General features: G+C 39.3%; 1 protein-coding gene across 6 annotated transcripts in view; it reads left to right on the forward strand.

Moving 5' to 3' along the window:
* Positions 1-22702, forward strand: part of LOC127623585 (gephyrin-like) — a 96613-nt gene that overhangs the window by 30512 nt on the left and 43399 nt on the right. For all 6 annotated transcript variants that reach the window (XM_052097977.1, XM_052097979.1, XM_052097978.1 and 3 more), the window contains exons 2-8: positions 1665-1743; positions 7154-7211; positions 7425-7517; positions 15253-15347; positions 16644-16710; positions 19066-19338; positions 21728-21862. In XM_052097977.1, the coding sequence (XP_051953937.1) occupies positions 1665-1743; positions 7154-7211; positions 7425-7517; positions 15253-15347; positions 16644-16710; positions 19066-19338; positions 21728-21862 (800 nt within the window). The remainder of the gene's footprint in view (positions 1-1664; positions 1744-7153; positions 7212-7424; positions 7518-15252; positions 15348-16643; positions 16711-19065; positions 19339-21727; positions 21863-22702) is intronic.

The following is a 22702-nucleotide window of genomic DNA, read 5'->3' on the forward strand; positions in this document are numbered from 1 at the left end:
AATCCACTACAGACTTCCTTTGTTTTTCATTAAAGACTTTGAATCGAGTTACCTTTTGCATTTGGATCCTTTTGTTGCATCTGACAGGATGAAAGAATCAATTCAGTCACCTTGTAACTTGCGTTTCAATGTCTGCAGAGGAAGCCATTGTTTTTCCATGTACACAAAGATGCTTTTGTTAACTGTTTTCACCAGAATAACTTGTCATTAGTATCTGGGATCTGTTTGCGGGGCATTTGTTGAATATATTTTCTTGTTCGGCATTCAGCGTTGGTTAATTAATCCATTCCCAATTATCTCATTGAGAGCTTCGATCGGCTCATTTCCTGTTGCCTTTTTGTCTGAACATGTTTACTTCACTAGAGCGTGCACATCGTGACATCACTGCTTCATTTGAGCTTTGCCCATGTAAACCCAGTGACTCTTGAAGGAAAAGTACGATTATAATTAAGCGTGACCTTGTTAGAAATTAGCATAATGCAATTTACAGCTGTCCAACATAATGCATGCAAACAAACATTTGCCTAATTCCGGAGTAACAGATGTTTGTTTTGAGGATCTCTCTGGAACTGGTCTTGAGTTTCAAGGTGTTCAGAGCTCTTCCTTTAAAGGCCATTCAAACCAAATGTGTCTTTGCACTAAAACATCCAAAGGCAGTGCAATTAATATGACAGAACGCAGGTGTATCAAGATGCTTTTTTAGAAGTTTAAGTGATTTTTAGCTAGACATTGCATCTTAATAATGTGATGCTCCTGTGCAAAACGCTAAAAATAACATTGTGACGTGGAGCAACGGTCAAAGATGTCCATCTAATGCATGTTTATGTAGAAAGCCATTGCAGAGAGATGCAAAAGCATTAATTTTGTCAACTTTAAGGAGTATACTAGCATTCAGTTGACCTCAAAAATGATAGACAAGGACTTAAACTCCAATTTGGATTTCATTGGTCTTTAAATATCTTGACTAGGGTGCAGGGTAGAGCTAGTATAGGATCCATGAATCCACAAACCATGTCGTGACCTAAGAAATAGAGGAAACCAGATATCCGTAGGATTTATTTAGCTCAATGCTGGAACGCCCAACAGGCCAGAATGCATGTTCACATTCCCGCTCTTTCTTATTCTGTATCCCATTTCTTTTCCTATCTTGAACCGGCTGATATTAGTATTCCTTTAAAGCTTGATTTCACTGCAGATCCTCTTCATTAATATCTCTCTCTCTCTCTCTCTCTCTTTCTATCTCTCTCTCTCTCACACACTCTCTCTCTCTCTCACTCTCTCTCTCTCACTCACTCTCTCTCTCTCTCTCTCTCTCTCTCTCTCTACTTGTGCTGATCGTCTGTTTGAACTTCCTGCTTTAGCTCAGAGTATTGCTGTAGACATAAGTGAAGGCATTGGACACTCTTTGGACCAGGTGCATTCTTATACAAAAAATACATTATTTCCATAACAAAGACGACTGAAAAAGTGTGTGTGTGTGTGTGTGTGTGTGTGTGTGCGTGTGTGTGTGTGTGTGTGTGTGTGTGTGTGTGTGTGTGTGCACTTTTGTGAATACATGCTTCCCTCCTTTACAGTTGAATGTTTTGCTTTGTAACATTATATAAACAAAAAAAAATACTCTTGATAATTAATTCAGCAATATCTTCTTTCTGTTTGTTTGGCAGTAAGTGACAGCTGCTTTCGAAATCTTGCTGAGGACCGCAGCGGGATCAACCTCAAAGACCTCGTGCATGACCAGTCCTTGTGAGTGACCACCACAACACACACACACACACACACACACACACGCACGCACGCTGTTCATCTGGTTGACACTTAATGTCATTTAAAACATCAAAATGCGGTAGCACTGTTAAACTGTAGTATACTGAGAACAATTAGGGTTTAAAACGGTTTTACAGGCAGAGGCCACAGGGGAACCTTCTGAAGTTCATATGAGGTCATAGGAAAACCGTTCAAAGTTTCTATGATGTCATTTATAGAATCATCTTTTAAAGTGTCTTTTATTTCATATTATTACCCTTTGACATTTCTATAATATCATAGGAAAACATTTTGAAGACCTGAAATACATTTTGGAAGTTCCTTGTGATTATTTCATATATGCATTTCTATACTAACTCTATTGAACATCATATTCCAAACATGACATTTCTTCATAGATGTCATGCTTTTGATGTCTATTTGAGAAATAGATGTCATGCTAATCATCGAATACTCATGCAGAGTTCACTCTTTTATACGGGCCGGGAGTTTTACAAGTGAAACTGCGTCACATTGAAGCTGATGACCTTCGTTTGGGAGCGCATCTAGAGTTGAAGTAGGCCCATAAAGCTGGATCACAGATGTGTGCAACTCTCGGTCTGTCTTTCTTTTATTCACACCCTGAGTAATGTGGCAGGCCAGGAAGGATGTTGTTAAGTGTGTTGGGGTCCATATGACAGTAGCGGCCGATTAAAAAGTCATAACTCTTCCATTAGACAGAGAAAGTCTGGCAAACGTTTCTGGAGCTAGGCAGAGAAAATGCAACTCTGACACTGTGCCAAAAATATCATGGAAAGATTGTGCAAGCATTGGAGGATGTAACTTCCGATATTCCTTTTGTTCTTAACAAAAGTTTGGCAAGAACAGTTGAGGCAATCCCTCCAGATGTGACAAAATGCATGGCTATGTTTTACATTTGTAAAAGTAATTGAAAACCTGAAAATATCAGAGAATAGAAATGTCATGGAAATTAGTTGAATTAAAAAGTCATAGAACAATGAATATTAATCTTAAGATTTAGTTTTTTTTATTCTTTAAGATTTTCTTAATCAGCATTTATTCATTTATGTCAGTAACAAAATCTACAACATCTTTAAAACACAATATACAGTATTTACTTTTGTTTTAGGAAAATGTTGACTTTTGGCAGTCTACTCGTTTAATTTGACTGGTGTTTATTGTAGATAGAGTTTTACAAAGGCCTGTGATATTTTTTCCCTTTCATGTCGGTCACTTTGACGCTGCGTCAGCAGCTGATGCTATGGAAGCTCCGCACTGGAGTGACGATCTCTGAAGCCCTTTAAAATCATTTCAATGTATTGGTAGATGGCACTTAATGCTCTGCTCCCTGCACATCGCCACAAGCATATAAGCTGGAGGACGCCGTCATTTTATCCAAAATTGTTCCTTCAGGGTCTCAATATCATCTCTCGTACTCTGGACCAGGGACTAAAAACAGTTCAAGGAACAAAAACAACAAAGCATCTTTTTTTGCAGATGCTATCGGGTTTTGACTGAGAAATTGATCAGTAATTAAAATGATACTTATCTGTTAATTAACTCTATGCTTGTTATGATGCTGATAAAGCCACCACACATAAAAATAAATAATGAATTGCTTATTTTCACTTATTTCGGTGAGGCAAGTGGCTTATTTTGAGCTTGTTTTTCCAGACCAGATTGCTTGTTTCTCATGCAAGATCTGGCAACACTGCAATTGGTATTTTACCCACCCTTAGCACAGAGTACAGTCATTTTAAAAAGAACATTATTAACTGTTCTTTTATTTATTTTGAACTGGTAACCATTTAGAAGGGAGGCTGCAGAATTTCTGAACCGGAACTAAAAAAATACAGTTTTTGCTCAGAACGAACCAAAATGAAAAATATTACATTTTTAATCCCTGCTCTAAATCCCTGAATCTTTGCTTTGTTTTTGATACTGCACACCATCACAGTGAGTGGACTGTTTTCTACTTTTCTGTTGTGCTCCGAAGAATAGAAGAAACTTTGCTTCACCATTGATACTGCACAGCTTCAACAAGTGGATTATTTTCTACTTTCCTGTGTACTCTAATGGATGGCATATCCTATTTCACTACCCTACAGTTGTGTTTCACAACAGACTTGCTCGAGATTCTCCTTGGGCCAGCGCCCCCCTAAACTAAAGGCATCATGCCCTGGCATCGTCCCAGCGGAAAGACTCCTCTGGGACAATACAAGCATTCCTGATGGTTCGAGCACCATGGAGGGGGAACCAGAGTCAACATATCTGTTCACGTCAGCTCCAAAGAAGGCCTGGATCACCGCTCTGTGTCCCTGCAGAGTTTCCCTTGCTCTCCCTGCCAGTTGCTGGGATGGAGATGCGGGGCGTAAACATGTGAACGAAAACAAACTTATTTTCAATTCCCCATGCTATCCCAGTTACACTGCATGACCGCAGTGGCGGTGATTAGCCCCAAATGGACACAGATGGGCCCCTTTGTAATTTGGCCCATTACGCATATGCATGGCGCGGTCTTCTGGGCATTTTTAGTTGGGTACTGAGCACAGTCAAGCATGGCTACATGCTTGAATTCGGAAGGCAGCTGCCTCTCTTCACCATTGCGGGATACAATTCAGAGGTACAGAGTCCCCTCACCAAAGATGCAATAGAGATGGTGCCAGTGTGCAATGGTCAGAACTGTTTCTTTCTATTTCCTTGTCAAGAAAAAGGACGGCGGGCCGCGCCCTATACTGGACTTGAGGCACTTATATCAAACACTCACGAAGTCTCCATTCAAAATGGTCACTCAGAGACAGACCAGGACTCCCGTGTCCTTCCTTTGGACTGGTTTATGTCGATCGACCTGAAAGACACGTAGTTTAATGTGCACTTAGCCCCTCACAACAGGCCATTATTGAGATTCGCCTTCGAGGAAATTGCTTACCAGTTTAAAGTCATATTGTATGACATTTTAATGTCATATTAGTTGGTGTTTTGCATGTAGTCTTGAGAGTCCTCATATTTAAATGTACCTCTTAACGCCTCACCCAGCAACGTGGCGAGTGTCTGAACGTTCAGTATGGAAATTGACGCAACGTCAAAGTGACCAACTTCAGGAAATACCGATTTAGCCCAGCATGACAGTCGGTTCTCCAACTCTCTCACTTTGACACTTAAAAATCTCTAGTTGGACTATTAAAAAACAATTAACTCCATCAGATTGAATGATTTTGCCCATGGGCCATAATGCAACATAGATTGAATTTCATTAAGACTTTAATTCTGTTGTACAATGATTATGACTCCATAATCATAAAGCCACTGAAATCTGAATTTCCACACAATTACTGTTTTTAATATTTCTGAAAATAATTGTGAGTGGTACATGAGTTCTGAGTGCTTTTTAGTGCATTGCTATGCAGTTGCTAGGGTGTAGTGGGTTGTTGATAGGGCACTGCTAAGTGTTTCCTTACTGGTCCAAGCCAAAAGAGAACTCCCTGCTCTATTCTCTGTTTCTTGAAAATGTAAAATCAGATTTCTGGGTCAGTGCAATGATCTTTATATTGCATAAATACATAAACATCATCTTCACCCCCTGATATTCCCTGAATGTCACAAATCCTCTGTCACAAAACTTTAAAATGCACCCACTCACTTTCTGTCTGTGTACAGTCACCTTCCCGACTAACAAAGCATTGATTTAAATATCTATATAAAACCTTGCCGTAACGCCCCCTAACATCTTTATAGTTGCATCTTGTGAAGAACTTTGAGCTGAAGTCGAGTTTTAAACTCCTTTACAAACAGCAAGGAAAACGTACCCACCTACAGTTTTTTTGCACCATAAACAGTCATGAATTAGTTTTAATGACCGATTTCCACCTTCTCTGTGACCCTTAAGTTGGCTACATATTAAAAATAATATTTGAATATTGTGGAGTGGTGGTGGCATAGTGGCTAAAGCACAGGGCAGTTTATCAGAAGGCCGCTGGTTCGATCCCCACAGCCACCACCATTGTGTCCGTAAGGCACTTAACTCCAGGTTGCTCCGGGGGGATTGTCCCTGTAATAAATGCACTGTAAGTCACTTTGGATAAAAGCGTCTGCCGTAAATGTAAATGAATATTTTGACTTCTATTTATAAATGACTTCCGTTATGATCGGCTGACCGCCACAAAACGTATATTGTATTGTTTATTATGATGGGTCAAGTTGCTGAATACTGAATAGATGTTGATTATGTAAATGTGGGTGGCCATATGTTAATAAGCTCATCATTGTGATGTCATAACCTTGATAACTGTGCACAACAGTTCCCGCCCACTTTTTCAGCCATCTTTGTTGCGTAATTATTTTTCCCATACATTTTATTTTTCCATAGGGGTTTGAAATGAACTAAGCCATCCGCAACATTGCAAACTTTGATTTGATGCAAAAAAAGCGTTTGGATATTGGGCAAAAAGACAAAAGGTGTGTTCGACTTCATGCAGCTCTGTGCAGGACTAGACCGCGAGTTAAGAGTTATTAGGACATGTCTACAGGGTATGTTAAACTTACTTTAATGTCAGTATAAGCATTTTATCTCTGTTTAAGTAAAGAACAGATCATTTATTCTGAAAATGATATTAAGTTAAAAAAAAAGAAGATGCTTTACTCTTCGATATTCAGAGCGATATATTGTCACACCTGAGTAATATACGGTAACCCTCGAGTGTTAGTTCATTCTTTGCATAAATAACATTATACTGATAGCAAATAACTTAGGCTCGTTTCTCCGTTTCCAAGGTAACCACTTCAGACTACAGCCTCTAGTGGCAGCGGGTCTGTGTGTGTGTGTGTGTGTGTGTGTGTGTGTGTGTGTGTGTGTGTGTGTGTGTGTGTGTGTGTGTGTGTGTGTGTGTGTGTGTGTGTTTAGAATGTCAGACAGTCTGTCTCTCTGACACAGGTAGACACACTATTTGGATTTTGAATACTGTCTATGTGGAAGAATAATCAGAGTCAAGTCCCTTTTCTTTTCTCAAGTTGGTTCACTGCGGATTTGTTCACCAACCTCACTCTCAAAATTTGGTTGTGAGTTTTAATATTGGAGTCTCAACCGTAAGGGTCCACGTCCGCTGTCACGAGGAGATATGATGCTGTATTTGTTTTCTTAAAAATATCATATACACACAGAAAAAAAGAGACCTTACATAAGACGTGTCTGCAGCTCTACACCTTCTGCTTGAAAGGATTTTTGCCTCTCTCTCACCTCCTCAGTCCCCCCCTTCCCCCTTTCCCATCCTTTTTTGTCTTAATTCTTGAGATGGAGCCATATGCAGTAATAGAAAACAGCTCTATAGACCTATTTTTGTATGCATCACATATTTGCTTATTCTTCTAACACTGATTTGATTTGGGTTTTCAGGCTTGGAGGAACCATCTCGGCATACAAAATTGTTCCCGATGAAATCGATGAGATCAAGGTATATTGAGAAGTTCAGGTTGACTAATAATAATGAGGTATTCTAGAGAGCTATTTGGACACATCTGAATTCATTTATGTTTCTCATGATCCTAAAAACCTTTTTATATTGAGATTATAGCAGAACTACTTTGAAGAAGCTCAAATATAGTTTTGGCTAGGCATTGTAAATGTATATGTCAACTGATGTTTGTTTCTTCGTTTGGTCGTCTAGGAGACGCTGGTCAATTGGTGTGATGAGAAAGAGTTAAACTTGATTTTGACCACCGGTGGAACTGGTTTCGCCCCGCGAGACGTCACACCAGAGGTATGTCCCATATAGTGTGTGTGTGTGTGTGGTCAGGTTTTGTTTGATCAAAAACACACTCCCGTGATCCCAAAAGCCAAAATGTTACACTTCTTTCACCACTGAATCACTGCAGGTACGATCAGGGCCTTCTTACCAAAACTGACTCTTTCACAATGATCACACTGATCCAAGATCAGATGTCAGCCCACATCAATTCTCTAATGTGCAGATGCATAAAATAGTCTCATGTTTATTGATCATGCATTGAACATTAGCGATGTTTTTGGTGGATTCTATTTTTCCAGCATCTTCTACCTTTCTCTATTCCATGAGTCTCATCAGCACTCCTCCTTTGATGCTTTCCTTCGTTCTTCTCCCTGTATCTCTCTAATGATGTTTGAAGTGTCACTCAAGGACAGAGAACACATACACACACAGTTAATATCTGAAGTGAGTGGTAAGATTGTAGAGTCACCAGATGTTTTACTATCACTAGTACAGAAGCAAACCCTGTTCATTCGTGACATTACCGTGAAGCCTTCTTTTCACAGCGTATGACAAAGCATAGACCAAAAGTCATTTATTTGCAAGGGAGAGTCACCTGGTGGCCTTAGTCATGCATTATTCATGCTAGCGCCATCTTTGATTTTTAATGGGAATGACAATGAGGCTGTGAGGGATAGTCTAACAATCTCTTCAATGGCACGCATGGTATAAAGCTATAAAAAGCGCCTTGTTCACATCTGATTTTCCACAGCTCATGTTGTCAGGAGTTTTTTGTCTACTGAATGGTCTTAGAAAGATATATTTTCAATGTTTTGTCCGCGGAACGATCCAAAAACTCTTTAAACTGCTGGAAAGCCCATTGATGAGACTGTACGTCTATCCCTCACAGCCTCATTGTCATTCCCATTAAAGATCAAAGATGGCGCTAGCGTGAATAAGGTCAATATGCAATATTTTAGGATCTGATTAGAGCTTCAGGTGTTGAAATGTTGAATGTGATCGTCCGGATGTGAAGTAATCCAACCAAAACTATGATAAATATCAACAATTCCAAAAATGTGCAAACAAAAGTCAGAAACTGTCATTTATGTGGTAAATATTTCACATAAAGTCTTTTCTAATTTATATGCTAATTATTCAGTTGTTGTTGTTGGCTGAGATGTGCATGAGAATCAACAGGCTAATATGCTTTTGACACACTGTGCTTGTAGCCGCCTTTACAAAAAGTAGCATTTTTACATTTGCCGCAAAGTAGCCCCTCATTAAAGGTGCTATATGTAATGTATTTACTGTACGAAAGCATTAAATTATCATATGTTATCAGAGATTTAGCAAACATGCTAAGTTGAAATACTGGCGTATCTGAAAACAACGCTACAGCCAGTATATTCTACTCTACGAATTTCGGTTTGTGTTTTGGCCTGTGTGATCCCGCACACTGCACAATTCCCAATAGTACTACATTTACCGGTACTACTGTATATATATTAATTATATACTCTTTATTTTTTATTCTTATTGTTTACTGTACATTGTATATTATTGTTATGTGTTGTGTAAGTATGTGTACATTTGATATGAAAATTGTATATGTCTCGTCACTGTCATGAAGCCCTCAAAAGTGAAGCCAAAACGTCTCGATCGCCCCCCGGTGGCTGGTCCTAGTATAGGTCATAAACCCCGCCTCCCCATGTTATTCAACGGGACGTGAGACCAACTACACAATTAAATGACACTTCACATATCTTTTTCCAAAGACAGTTTCTGTCATTTACTGTCGTTTCTATCACGTTGATGTCATTTCAAGTGTTTGTTTTCAAAATAAGTTTGTTTTTAGTTATTTGATGCTATAAAAACGGTGCCGTGACATCATGATTGACAGCTGTGATTGACAGGTTCTCTGAGTGAAGTAGTCACTGAAGCACCAACGGACTTTTTTTCGGGATCTTCGGAGGACTGAGGAGATTTTAGCTTTAAATGTAATATGTAAATTTCTATAATTAATTATGATCAACTTACAGTGTAAAGCGCTTGCTCGTTCCTGTTGTGTGCCCTCAACCTGGCAACCTGCGTGAGTTTACAGACGGGGGATGAGAGGGCGGGGGAGACAACGCTCGCCAATATTTTACATTTGGACTGCAGTACCATTATAAACGCTTGATATCAATTCCTTTAATTCTCGTAAAACTCTGAATTATGTTGAATGTTTTGCTTTGGGATCGCTACTACTGGTGAAGAACTGCAATCTTCTGGCAAACATTTGCGGCGAACAGCAAGCTAATTTGCAAGTGAACATAATGAGTAGCGAATTTGCCAGAACTCTAGATTTTTTTTTGTAAGGGCTGTTTAAAATTATTTCAATCCTTGTAATGCCTTAAGATTGTGTTTAGTGTCCAACAAGTAGCGATGTAGCATGCTTAAACTACGCTAACGTTAAATGGCTGTTTTTGATTCATTATAGTGAATCGATTCAAGTGAATCGGTTCACATGGATTGGATCTACCTATAACGCTCTCTCTCTCTCAATTTTCAATTTCAATTTAAAAGTACTTTATTGGCATGATTGTGTTTACATACAATGTTGCCAAAGCATTAATACACAAAACAGATAATTACAAGACAAATAATAATGATAAAATAGTGACAAATAACAATAAATGTAGAGTTAAAATAAGTTGCCAGGTAATGAATCAAATAAAATATAAAACTATAATAACAATATACACTATACAATATAAAATAGAATATGCATTTAACATTTGACATTATGAACATAAAAGTACTGTGAATGAAGTACATTAAGGCAGTGATTGGTTTCTGAGGAGGTGCAGCTCAAAAATGAATTTAGCTGAAACTGATGCATGATGGTCCTCCCCCAGTAACACCAGCATCTCTCTCTCTCCTACAACACATACATCTCTCTCTCTCTCTCTCTCTCTCTCTCCGAAAGTATTTTTGGAAAGTCTGAATCATTCTAGTGAATCGGTTTGTTTGTACGGTTCATGTAAATTAAACTTTCAAAAAACGATGATTCAAATAAATTGTTGCATGTAAAGAAATTCAATTTAATATTAATTAATACCTTCCATGAACACAATTAGTGAACTATTTTAACTAAATAATTTTTACCGTGCAATGATTGCTGTTTGTTCCAAATTATGTTTATTATGGGGGTAAAAATCAACCGTTTAAGCTGTTTGAGGATATCAAATATATCAAAAGGCAATATATATATATATATATATATATATATATATATATATATATATATATATATATATATATATATATATATTACCAGTGATTTGTTTTACATTTCATTTGGAATTGGTAGAGAGTTTTGTTTCATGTTCATTTTTCAGAGTTGCGACAAGAGTTACTTTCACACATCAAATGCACTAAACAGGACTTTGTGGTTAAAGTTCAATAAAAAAAAAAACAAGCATTCTAAAATTAGAATTATGTGTTTTGTTCAACTGTAACATCAGTAATGAAATTCAGTTGGTCTTATTAAAATGAAGATTTTTAATATTATAAGTATTATTTACAAACCGTACATTTGGGTGTCCATCTATCACAAATGCCTGTTTTCCCCATTATATATGTATCACTTGATATAAAAACTAAATGTAATGAAAAACTAAAGCTAAACTATAAACTAACTGAAGTAATTTTTTTTTATTACTAAATAATGTAAAACTATGATAACCTTGATACGGTTCAACTAAACATATTGACCTCACTATATAATGACTTAAAAACATTTGCATAAATGTTTTGTTACATAAATTCCCATTTTTAAATTTGCATTAAAATGACACAACTAAGACAAGTCATCACTTATTTTTACTGCCAACTCAAGTTCAATAGTAATTGCAATCTCATATAAAACCCAATTTTATAAAATAATTCCTAACAAGTTAACATAACTTCACCAACAACTCAAACCTCCGTTCATATTTGTTATTGTCCAATGGCAAGTGTGTTAAATCTGCCACCAGAGGGCACAATTCGACAGTCCCAAACCCGACTTATGCTCTCTCTCGCTCTCTCTCTCTCAATTTCAATTTTAAAGTACATGATTTTGTTTGCATACAATATTGCCAACGCATTAATAGACAAAACAGAAAACAGATAATGACAAGACAAATAATTATAATAAAACAGTAACAAATAACAAGAAAAATAGAATTAAAATAAGGCGCCAGGTAATTCATAAAATAAAAACTATAATAACAATGTACCCTACACAATATATAAAGAAATAAAAATTTAACAAGACATAATGAGCATAAAAAAAATACTGTGGCCGATGTACATTAAGGCAGTGATTGGTTTCTGACGGTGTGCAGCTCAAAAAGGAATTTCTCTCTCGCTCTCTCTGAGGAGTGCCTGCTGGGAGTGTGTGTGAGAGGCTGAGTGGTTTGGTGGGAGTGAGTGCGAAAACCTTTTAGAAAGCATTATTGTGGCTGCTCCTGGGCAGGGAACGCCAACCCTGTCACTCTGTAATGGGTGCAGGTGTGCTCCGGAGCCCAGCATCACTGTGGAGGAGCTGCTCGTAGTTGTCGGAGAGCAGGTTGGATTGTTTCGGTAACCCCGCTATCCACTCCAGCAACAAAAATCACAATTTCTAACGTTCCATCATTTGTACCTGATGATGCTATGAGGACTTTTGGGGGGGTGTTAGGATCCAGGAGTTTTGGTCAAATGTTCAGAGTTTAAATGTGATGTATTGGGCACTCTGCTCTCATTTTCCCTCAGACTCTGTATTTTGGGCGACGGGGCAGTCATCGACGTTGAGAATAGTCATATGAAGAGTTGGGTCCTAACTAGCGTCATGATTGCCAGAGGTTCTTTTAAAGGTTTGGAGGTTGGCTGGAGCACCCTAATTTCATGAGTGGTGCTCAGAGATGGGGAGGGTGGCGGCCTTTGAATAAGGGTCATTTAGAAGGCAGTATGGTCAAAATCTTACAGGCCCATCACTTCCTGGTGGTTTACATTGGGGACGGACTGGTTTTAAATATCTGGGAGTGTTTTTAGGGGAGTACAAGATACAGAACTGGGACGGCCTTGTGGAGAAAGTGTGTGCTCTGTTGTCTCACTGGAAATGGTTGCTACCCCAGCTGTCCTACAGGGGAAGGGTGCTGGTCTGCAATATGGTTGCCTCATCCCTCTGGCTCAAAATGAGTATTCTGGAACCTCCAGAGGACCTGGTGAGAGAGCTTCAGAAGCAGCTGGTGGATTTCTTCTGATCAGGGCAGCACTGGCTGAAGGCATCGTTGTTGTTTCTGCCCAGACAGGACGGAGGACAATGGTTGATTGACATCAAATCCAGAGTCAAGGCTTTCAGACTCTAGATGACTCAGAGGCTCCTCTATGGAAAAGATGTGAGCTGCTGTGATGTTGCCTGTGCCCTCTTGAGGAGAGCAGGCAGGATGGTACTTGAATGATTTTTATTTCTCATGGACATTAATAAACTGTATCTGACTGGTCTAACATCCCTCTACAGGTCAGTGTTAAAATCATCTCTAGATGGGTAGAGCGGTTTGCCACTAATCACAGGGTTGGTGGTTTGATTAACGGCCCACACGACTCCACATGCCGAAGTGTGCTTGGGCAAGACACTGAACCCCAAGTTGCTCCCAATGGCAGGCTAGCACCTTGCACGGCAGCTCTGCCATCATTGGTGTGTGAGTGTGAATGGGTGAATGAGACGCAATGTAAAGCGTTTTGAAAACTGCTAAGGTTAAAAAAGTGCTATAAAAGTGCAGACCATTTACCATCATGGACATTTGTCAAGATTTCACGGGAGCTGAATGGCGACAATGGTTTGTGGCTGAGAGAAGAACCGATATTTTCAATCCTGCATTAGACTTGGACATTTTAAAATCAGCTGCCTTGAGAAAAGCTGTTTTGTCTCCTGCTTGAACATCTTGTATCTTTTGATGGATGGATTTCTGCGGAGTCTTTAGCGCTCAGGCTTGGCATGGTCAATTCGTATGGTACGAAGACTGCTGACCAAAATTTGTGATTGTTTTTGCCACCAGATTACAGACTTTCACTAGAAACATATGATCCAGAGGTGGATACCTCAGTCTTCCCAGAGCTGAGAATTTCAGCTGCGACTGGAGCATGGCAGGAAATGGAAGGTGGCCTGCTATCTCTTACAACGTCTAGTCTCTCAGTGATGCAGTAAAAAAGGACTTTAAGGACTGTGTGAAAGCGTTACATCTACCTGCACTTGAGAATGTGAGGGAATCTCGATGGCAGGAAGTGTTTGTTCTGGGCGTCTCCCCTAAAGGTAGCTGGAGGACCTTGTACAAGCCTCCCATTGAGAAAAGGTCTGGAGGCCTACAATGGAGGATATTGCATGGTATAATAGCCACAAACAGACACAGAGAGCACCTTGATCCACAAGTGGGGGAGGACTGTCCGTTCTGTGGGGTGCAAGAGACAGTGTTTCGTTTATTTCTAAACTGTGGTGTCTGAATCTGGGAGAAGTCTATACCCGTATGACCATATTTCATTTACGGTCCTAAATATGATCAAAATAAGAGGGAATTTCATATTTTGATAAACTTTCTTTTTGGGAAGCAAAAATGGTTATTTGGTTGTCTCGAAAAGGAACATTTTATAATATAGGGAGAACAGATGTTGTATTAGGGTGCTTTCACACTGGCAGCTTAGTTAGAAACAGAGCACGGTTCGCATGAAAAATTGGTAATGTGAAAGCAGTCATGCGGACCGGGGTGTGTACCGCAGTACCGACCCAGAACACTACCTGTAGGAGGTGGTCTGAGTTCGGTTGCAATGGAACTGTAGCGCAATTCGCGTGACTGTGAAAGCAACTCGGACTCGGGTGCGGAGGAAGTAAATGAACCTGCACATGCGTTTTAGCCAATGACAACATCATTAGTTTCGACAACACACGAGGATCAACACATTCCTGAAAGTCCCAAAAAAGTAGTGACACCCCAATGACATACAAGTACAATCAACACTATAAATACTGTCTGTCTGTCTGTCTATACACCTTATAAATACTATATATAAATACTATTATAGGCTATAAATATAGGGTGTAATAGGAGATGACAGTGGCGATAACTTCACCTTGGACACCTTGCAACCAGCTCTCTCCTCAAAAAAATGCCATTTACGAGCAGCAGCAAGCCACCTTCCCTGGGACATCTGATGAGTTACGCCATGAAGCGCACAAATACACAGTTGTCGTTCACTCTGCTGTGTATAATGGCACCAAAATAACAAAGTATGATGAGTCGCGTTGTGTTCACCATGCGTGTTTGTGATGACATAAGATGAACCGAAAGGACCGGGGTTCGATAGAATCAAGTGAGTGTGAAACCAGACCAAAGCGGCGCGGGTCACCGGGAACAATCGCACTTGGAATCGGACCAAAGCAAACGTGCCCAGTGTGAAAGCGCCCTTAGTTTTTAAGGGATTGATAAAATCATGCATAAAATAGAATTAGCTTATTATCAACTCATTAATGACTTGGGGGCTTTTAAGTGTAAGTGGGGAATAAATAATTGTGTTTGTTTTTTTTTTTCATAGTTGTCTTCGTAAAGTATGTTGTACTTTTTAAACATGTTTTGTTGATTGTAGGATGTTTTAACTTTTGGTAAATAAAGGGTCAAAAAAGGAGAGTTAAAGGACGTTACATGTCAAAAAGGTCTCTCTCTCTCTCTCTCTCTCTCTCTCTCTCTCTCTCTCTCTATTTCTCCAGGCCACAAAAGAAGTGATCGAGAGAGAAGCTCCAGGGATGTCTCTGGCCATGCTGATGGGCTCACTTAACGTCACTCCTCTGGGCATGCTCTCCAGGTCACACTTCAAAACACACCCTCAGTGTGACAGTGTCTTAGTGTAAAAGAGATAATCGTAGGATCATCTTTGCAACTTTCGTAACAGGTTAAGACGTGGACTTAAAGCTGATGTGTGTAATTTTTCGGTGTTAAAATACTTTCTCCTATCCCAGCTTAATATGCAGAGACAACTGTAAGTAAACCATTCGTAGGTTGATTTTCCTGAAAACTGTAAACACTGTGTCTCTGTGGCGCTTTCAAACATTGACGTGTTTGTTTTGAGTGACCCGTCCGGCCTGACACAGCAGCATTGACTCGACCAATGGCGTGAGTTTGGGGTGGGACTAGCTCTTTGCTCGACCAATGGCAGAATGGCAGATTTTTTAAAGATTTTGAACTCTTTAAAAATCATCATTATTATTGAAATTATTAAAATAAATTGCGTATATAGCTATTTCGTATATCAGATTTTTTTTTTGGTAACACATTACAATGCTGGTGCATCAATAAGCATTAATTAATGATTAACTAATGCAGAGATAATATTGAGTTAATGTATGACTCATGATTAATTAAGCCATTCATTAATGATTGCCACATCAGCAACTTATAAAGAGTCTGTCTGGTTAATATATTAAGGCATATATGAATTGCTATTAATTAAATGTGTCAACAACTTATTATAATAACTAATAGTGTTAATGAATGTGTTAATTACCACAATGAGCTGAAGCCATGTATTTGAACTTCCACCCAATATGGGAGCATTAATATACATTAATACATGCTTAACTACTGCATTATTACTGCAAATGAATGTGTTAGTTACAACAATAACTTAATGATGAGTTAATAGTCATGTGCCTCAACAATTCATATATGACTTAATATATTAATCAGACAAACTCTTTTTTTAGTTGCTGATGTGGCAATCATTAATGAATGGCTTAATTAATCGTGAGCCATACAGTAACTCAATATTATCTGTGCATTAGTTAAGCATGAATTAATGCTTATTTATGCACCCATATTAATTATTTCCTGCCCGCCCCCATATATGTTATATAAAAAATTCATATAATTGTATAACGATAAACAAATGTATGTAATACAATCTAATATACATATATATATATATATATATATATATATATATATATATATATATATATATATATATATATAGTATATATATTATATTAATGAACAAAAGTCACTTTTGCAAATTAATTTTGTACGTGTTTTAATTAATTTTACGCATTTGTGTGTGTGTATGTGTGTGTGTGTGTGTGTGTGTGTGTGTGTGTGTGTGCAGGCCAGTGTGTGGTATCCGAGGGAAAACTCTAATCATAAACTTGCCAGGCAGTAAAAAGGGTTCACAGGTAAGATGTATTGTATGTTTAATACTTGTGTATAATATCATTTAGAATTTATGTATAAACAGTATGTATAATTTATATAATTTATGAATATAATTTCATGATCTGGTAGTACACTGGCAGCCAAAAGTTTTTATTTTTAGCTTATAGAAATAAATTGGTGGCATTCAAAGTGATCACAATGTATAGTCAGGACATTAATAACATGATAAATTACTATTACAATATGAAAAAAAATATCAAAACTTCTTAAACGCCTAAAATCCTCCACGTGCAGCGATGACAGCTTTACAGATCCTTGTTATTCTAGTGGTCAGTTTGTCCAGATACTCTGGTGACCTTTCACCCCGCACTTCCTGTAGCACTTGACCTTTCACCCCACACTTCCTGTAGCACTTGACCTTTCACCCCACACTTCCTGTAGCACTTGCCATAGATGTGACTGTCTTGTCGGGCACTTTTCACGCACCTTACAGTCTAGCTGACCCCACAAAAGCTCAATGGGGTTTAGATCTGTAACACTCTTTTCCAATTATCTGTTGTCCAATGTCTGTGTTTCTTTACCCACTTGAATCTTAAGTGGCTTTTTCTTTGCAATTCTACCCATAAGAGTCTTCTCTTTACTGTTGTTCATGAAACTGGTGTTGAGCGGGTAGAATTCAATGAAGCTGTCAGCGGAGGACATGTGAGGCGTCTATTTCTCAAACTAGAGACTCTGATGCACTTTTCCTCTTGTTTAGTTGCACATCTGGTCTTCCACATCTCTTTCTGTCCTTGTTAGAGTCAGTTGTGCTTTGTCTTTGAAGACTGTATTTACACCTTTATCAAGCACTGTATAGCCTTCATTCCTCAAAACAATGATTGACTGATAAGTTTCTAGAGAAAGCTGTTTCTTTTTGCCCATTTTTGACCTAATATTGACCTTAAGACATGCCAGTCTATTGCATACTGTGGCAAAAACAAACACAAAGACAATGTTAAGCTTCATTTAATGCACCAAATATCTTTCAACTGTGTTTGATATAATGGCAAGTGATTTTCTAGAACCAAATTATTAATTTATCATGATTACTCGAGGATAAGGTGTTGGACTGATGCTGCTGTCTAGATTTGATTATAAATGACTTCTTTCAGATAGTGATGGTGCTGTTTTTTACATCAGAAAATGTCCCGATTATACTATGTGATCAGTTGAATGCCACTTTGGTGAATTAAAGAAACAATTTCCTTTCGAAACCGCAAAATCTGAACATTATTCAAAATGTTTTGCTGCCAGTTTATGTACTAAAAAACTGCCAGAGTGTCTTATTAGATACTTCTCAATTATGTACTCCGCTAGTACATCACTAGCGAAGTACAGTATATACTTTTAGTGTACCACTTTCAGTGATAAATTCCAGCTATAATTAATGATTGCTGGGAGCATATTAAACATAATAAGCAAGTTTAATCATTTTTTTGGCCTCAATAAAGTTAAAATGAATGAAGGCTAGAAATGAATATAAAGAGGAATAATTATAGAATAATTTTGTATCGCTCAAGAATAGAGCGCTTGAAAGGAATATTCTGGGTTCAATACAAGTTTAGGTCAATCAACAGCATTTGTGGCATAATGTTGATTAGCACAAAAAATATTATACATTAAAAAACAAACGGGGTTCCAGTGAGGCACTTACAATGGAAGTCAATGGGGCAATCCATAAACGTTAAAATCCACGCTGTTCCAAAATTATAGACACAAGACGTAAACAACATGTGTGTTAACATGATTTTAGTGTGATAAAACGACTTACTAACCACATCCATGTAAAGTAGAAGTTATATCCAATTTGTTGTCATAATGACGTAACGAGCAGACCATGTAGTCCAGAAAAAACGACGATTTAAACAACTTAACTGCTCAAATAATACACAAGTTTTAACATAAGAATTAATGTAAGTGCTTTTATAATATTATAAGCTTCACATTTCTGCTTTTAAACACTCCAAAAATTGGCCCCATTGACTTCCATTGTAAGTGTAAGGAAGAATGAGTCCAAATACATTTTTTGTGCTAATCAACATTATGCCACATATACTGTCGATTGAGCTTAACTTGCATTGAACCCGGAATATTCCTTTAAAGGTCATATTTTTTGTTGTTCCATCAACTTGAGAGACATCATGGACAGAGATACAGTATTTTAAGTGTTCACACATTTGACGTACTGCATTTTGAGTACGGTATACTGTAGTAGTGAAGTACGCATATTTGGACGTGGGGAAGCTGCCAAGTTGTTTTAAAGATTTTAAATAAGTAAAGCTACTCAAAGCAGCTTGAAGCTGTTTGCTTTATATTTTGTTCTCTCTGTCATCCAGGAATGTTTTCAGTTCATTCTACCCGCTCTCCCTCATGCTATCGACCTGCTGCGAGACGCCATCGTCAAAGTGAAGGAGGTGCCCAACGAGCTGGAGGACCTGCCCTCGCCCCCGCCGCCTCTGTCCCCGCCCCACACCAGCAGCCCTCTCCAGCAGACCGAGGACAAGGGGGTGCAGTGTGAGGACGAGGAGGAGGAGAAGAAGGACAGCGGTGTGGCCTCCACAGAGGACAGCTCCTCCTCACACATCACAGCCGCCTCCATCGCTGCCAAGGTAACACAGATACAGGGGGAGAGTCTGTCTGACATTGGTGCTGAGACTCATTCTGCATTGAGACATTTAGCTTTTAGAAATGTCTCTGTTTTAAAAGGCTCGTCCAGTCAGCGGAGAGACACTTAAAGGAAAAGTAAACATGTGTGCGTAAACATGACCCAGCCCCGTCCTCCACCCTGCCACATTCCTTCCTCGTTCTCTCAGGCTGGGGAGGCCCCGGAATGACGTACATCCCCCCTCTTTCCCTGGGGAGGAGCGTGCCTTCCTGTCTGTCGGCAGGTCATCCCCGTCTACCTGGATGAGGGAGGGGACATGGGGAGGGAAACAAAAAATAAATGTGGCACATACACGCCGTATTGGCGATCTTACCAAATTAACAAAACATTTTTAAAAAAGAGAAGGAAAGGCCAGCACGGAGCAGCAGTGGGAGAGAGAGAGAGAGAGAGACACTTACTTGCCGTTTCTCCGATACGCTGTAGCTTGATACTCGGCCACTCCTCCACCATCTAATGGACGGCACCGTGCCTCCCCGGGCAGATCGGAAGCAGTCCTCCAGCCCCTGGTGGACGGAACGCCCCGCCGCGTTTTTGGTGGACGGTAGGGTTCTCCCCCACCCCTGGCAGCGATAACCGCTCCAGGCGGTTGGTTGGGAGTCCCTCCTTCCCTCGCGGTTAGCGGCCGTTCCTCCGCTTCCAAGTGGCCGGGCTCCTCCGGTGGATGGCTGCGGCTGCTCCATTGGGGTGGATAGTAGTGGCGAGGACTCTACTACAGTGCATCCTTCCTCCTTCCAGGATTTCGGCACCAGTGTTAAGGGGTGTTAATGGAAAGGAGGAGGCGAGAACGGGCTCTCTGTCCCACTGCAGTCTCCAGTCGGCCTTTATAACTCTATGAGGATTGATTAGCCTGATTAGGGGCCGGGTGTGCAGAATCACAACCCGGCCCCGCCCTCGGCCCTGTCTCAGTGTGTTAACATGATTTTAGTGTGATAAAATCACTTACTAACCACATCTGTGTAAAGTTATATCCAATTTTACAACTTCATTGCCATGTCGATGTAATGTCAATAAAACCCTAAAATGACGGTAAACATTAAGATTTAAAGGTGCACTCAGTAATTTTACCCCATTAAAATAGTTTTACTCCTAAAGTTGCAATTTTTAAACATATGTATAATTTCATGAGCACTCACACGACCTTATTAAAGCTGTTTTATTCTTACATGGGGAGGGGGCGCCCTCATGGGGGCTACCATTTTAGAATCACATGACCATACTACTTGCTTAATCTCAGTAATCATCTTGTTATTGGACACTTTCACTCTTGGATTAAATCAATCAGGGCTTATTAGGAATCTGTAACTGAAAACTGATTGATTTATTGGTGTGGATGCAACTGATGTTGCATCCACACCACTAGGTGTCGCTGTAAGTCAAAAAATTACACAAGCAAAAGTTACTGAGTGCACCTTTTCACAACTTTACAGCTCAAATAATACACAAGTTTTACCATAAGAATGAATGTAAGTGCTTTTATAAAAGTATAAGCTTTACATTTCTGCCTTTTAAACCCTCTAAAACTTGCCCCATTCACTTCCATTGAAAGTGCATCACTGGAACCTCAATTTCTGCTTTTTTTTAAAGAAAAGGAGGCATGAGCTGAAATTAATTTCTGTGAGAATCAACATTATGCCACAAATGCTTTGAGGGAGCTTAACGTAACCTGGAATATTCCTTCAACATTAGCGAAGATTGAAAAGTGTGATAAAACGTTTGTTCATTGTTTGTTCATGTTAACTAAGATAGGTAATTATTGTTAATGGATGCAACCTTATTGTAAAATGTTACCAATGATTTACAACATTTACTGTATATATGTAAATAGAATAGAGAGTTCTTCACTGTCTGTTCATCATAATTTGTGTGATGTTCATGTGTGCTGCAGAGGCGTGTGAGCGAATGTCAAATCATCATCTGCATCTCATTTATGCGACTGTTTGGATCCGCGAGTCATTCATAATATCATATCGTTCAGTCCCTGACGGACAGGTAACTCATCCAATCACCATTCAGTCCAGTCACATGCTGAGGCTTCATCCCAGTTTGAATGCTAATAGTATGCCCTAAAAGTATGTACTTCACTTGTGATGGGAAAATCTGTACATTTGAAATAATACAATATCAATAGTTTTATATGAATATAATTATTTAGCGATCATTTAAATTCATTGAATAAATTTTGGGACAAATATTATCTGGACATTTCTTCGTGAGATTTATTCATCGTCTACTTATTGCAACAAAATCACATTTGTCCTTATCAGCATTTCGACACATAAGTAATGGAGGTCTTTTATTTTGAAGGTCATCCATTTCTTGTTTGTGTGTGATAGATCCCCGACTCCATCATCTCGCGTGGCGTTCAGGTCCTTCCCCGTGACACGGCATCGCTGAGTACCACACCGTCCGAATCGCCGCGCGCTCAGGCTACATCTCGCCTCTCCACTGCGTCCTGCCCCACCCCTAAGGTAAGAGCGCCTCACTTCCTATTTCCAGTTCCTGCATTGTCCGCTTCCTGTCTGCTGTACCTCCTCCTCGCTCACCCTGCTGCCGATCGCCACATTCACCTCACCTCAAAACTCCTCACAAACTCTGAGCTTTCAGAGTCGTGTCTGTGTGTGTTGGTTTCTTATTTGTTTTTCATTGCAACACTGTATATTCAGTGAACAACCTGTTATTTGTGTCTTGCACAGGCTTTGTTGTGTATAAATTACACAATCACTTTCTGGATTTATAAGGTTTTTCAAGGTATCTAAATAGGTCATTTTTATGGTACGATCATTTGAGATTTGTCTTTGGGAACCCGTGGCACTGCTAGGCAAATGTCAAGTATATCTTTAAAGAGGTCATGACGTGCTTTTTGTATTATTTTAATATGTTCCTTGAGGTTCACGTTTTCACTTTTTGCACAAGAAACAGTCATATATTTGTAAAACATGATCACTTTCCACACTCATTCTGACTCTCTGTCAGGAACGCTCGGTTTTGGTGCTGCTTCTCCTTTAAGGCTTGACAGTAAACGGCCACCGTTCTGATTGGCTCTCCGCTCTTGCCATCTCACTGCTTACCGCTACTGGGCGGGGCTACAGAAGCGATAAGGTGAAGTCGGCAATGATGTGTTGTTGTGGAGGCGGTCAGATGCAAATGTCTACCCCCAGTGTGACATCACAATACGGAGGAAGTAGAATGAGTTGTTTCGGCAGCTTGATTTCAACAAACGCAGTGAGGAGGAAGTTTTGAGTTCTGAAACTTACAGTATGTTTTTATAGGACATTGAACTCTTACATGTCAAAAGATCAAGGAAAATT

The sequence above is a fragment of the Xyrauchen texanus genome, chromosome 30 (assembly GCF_025860055.1).
Source record: "Xyrauchen texanus isolate HMW12.3.18 chromosome 30, RBS_HiC_50CHRs, whole genome shotgun sequence".
NCBI lineage: Eukaryota > Metazoa > Chordata > Actinopteri > Cypriniformes > Catostomidae > Xyrauchen > Xyrauchen texanus.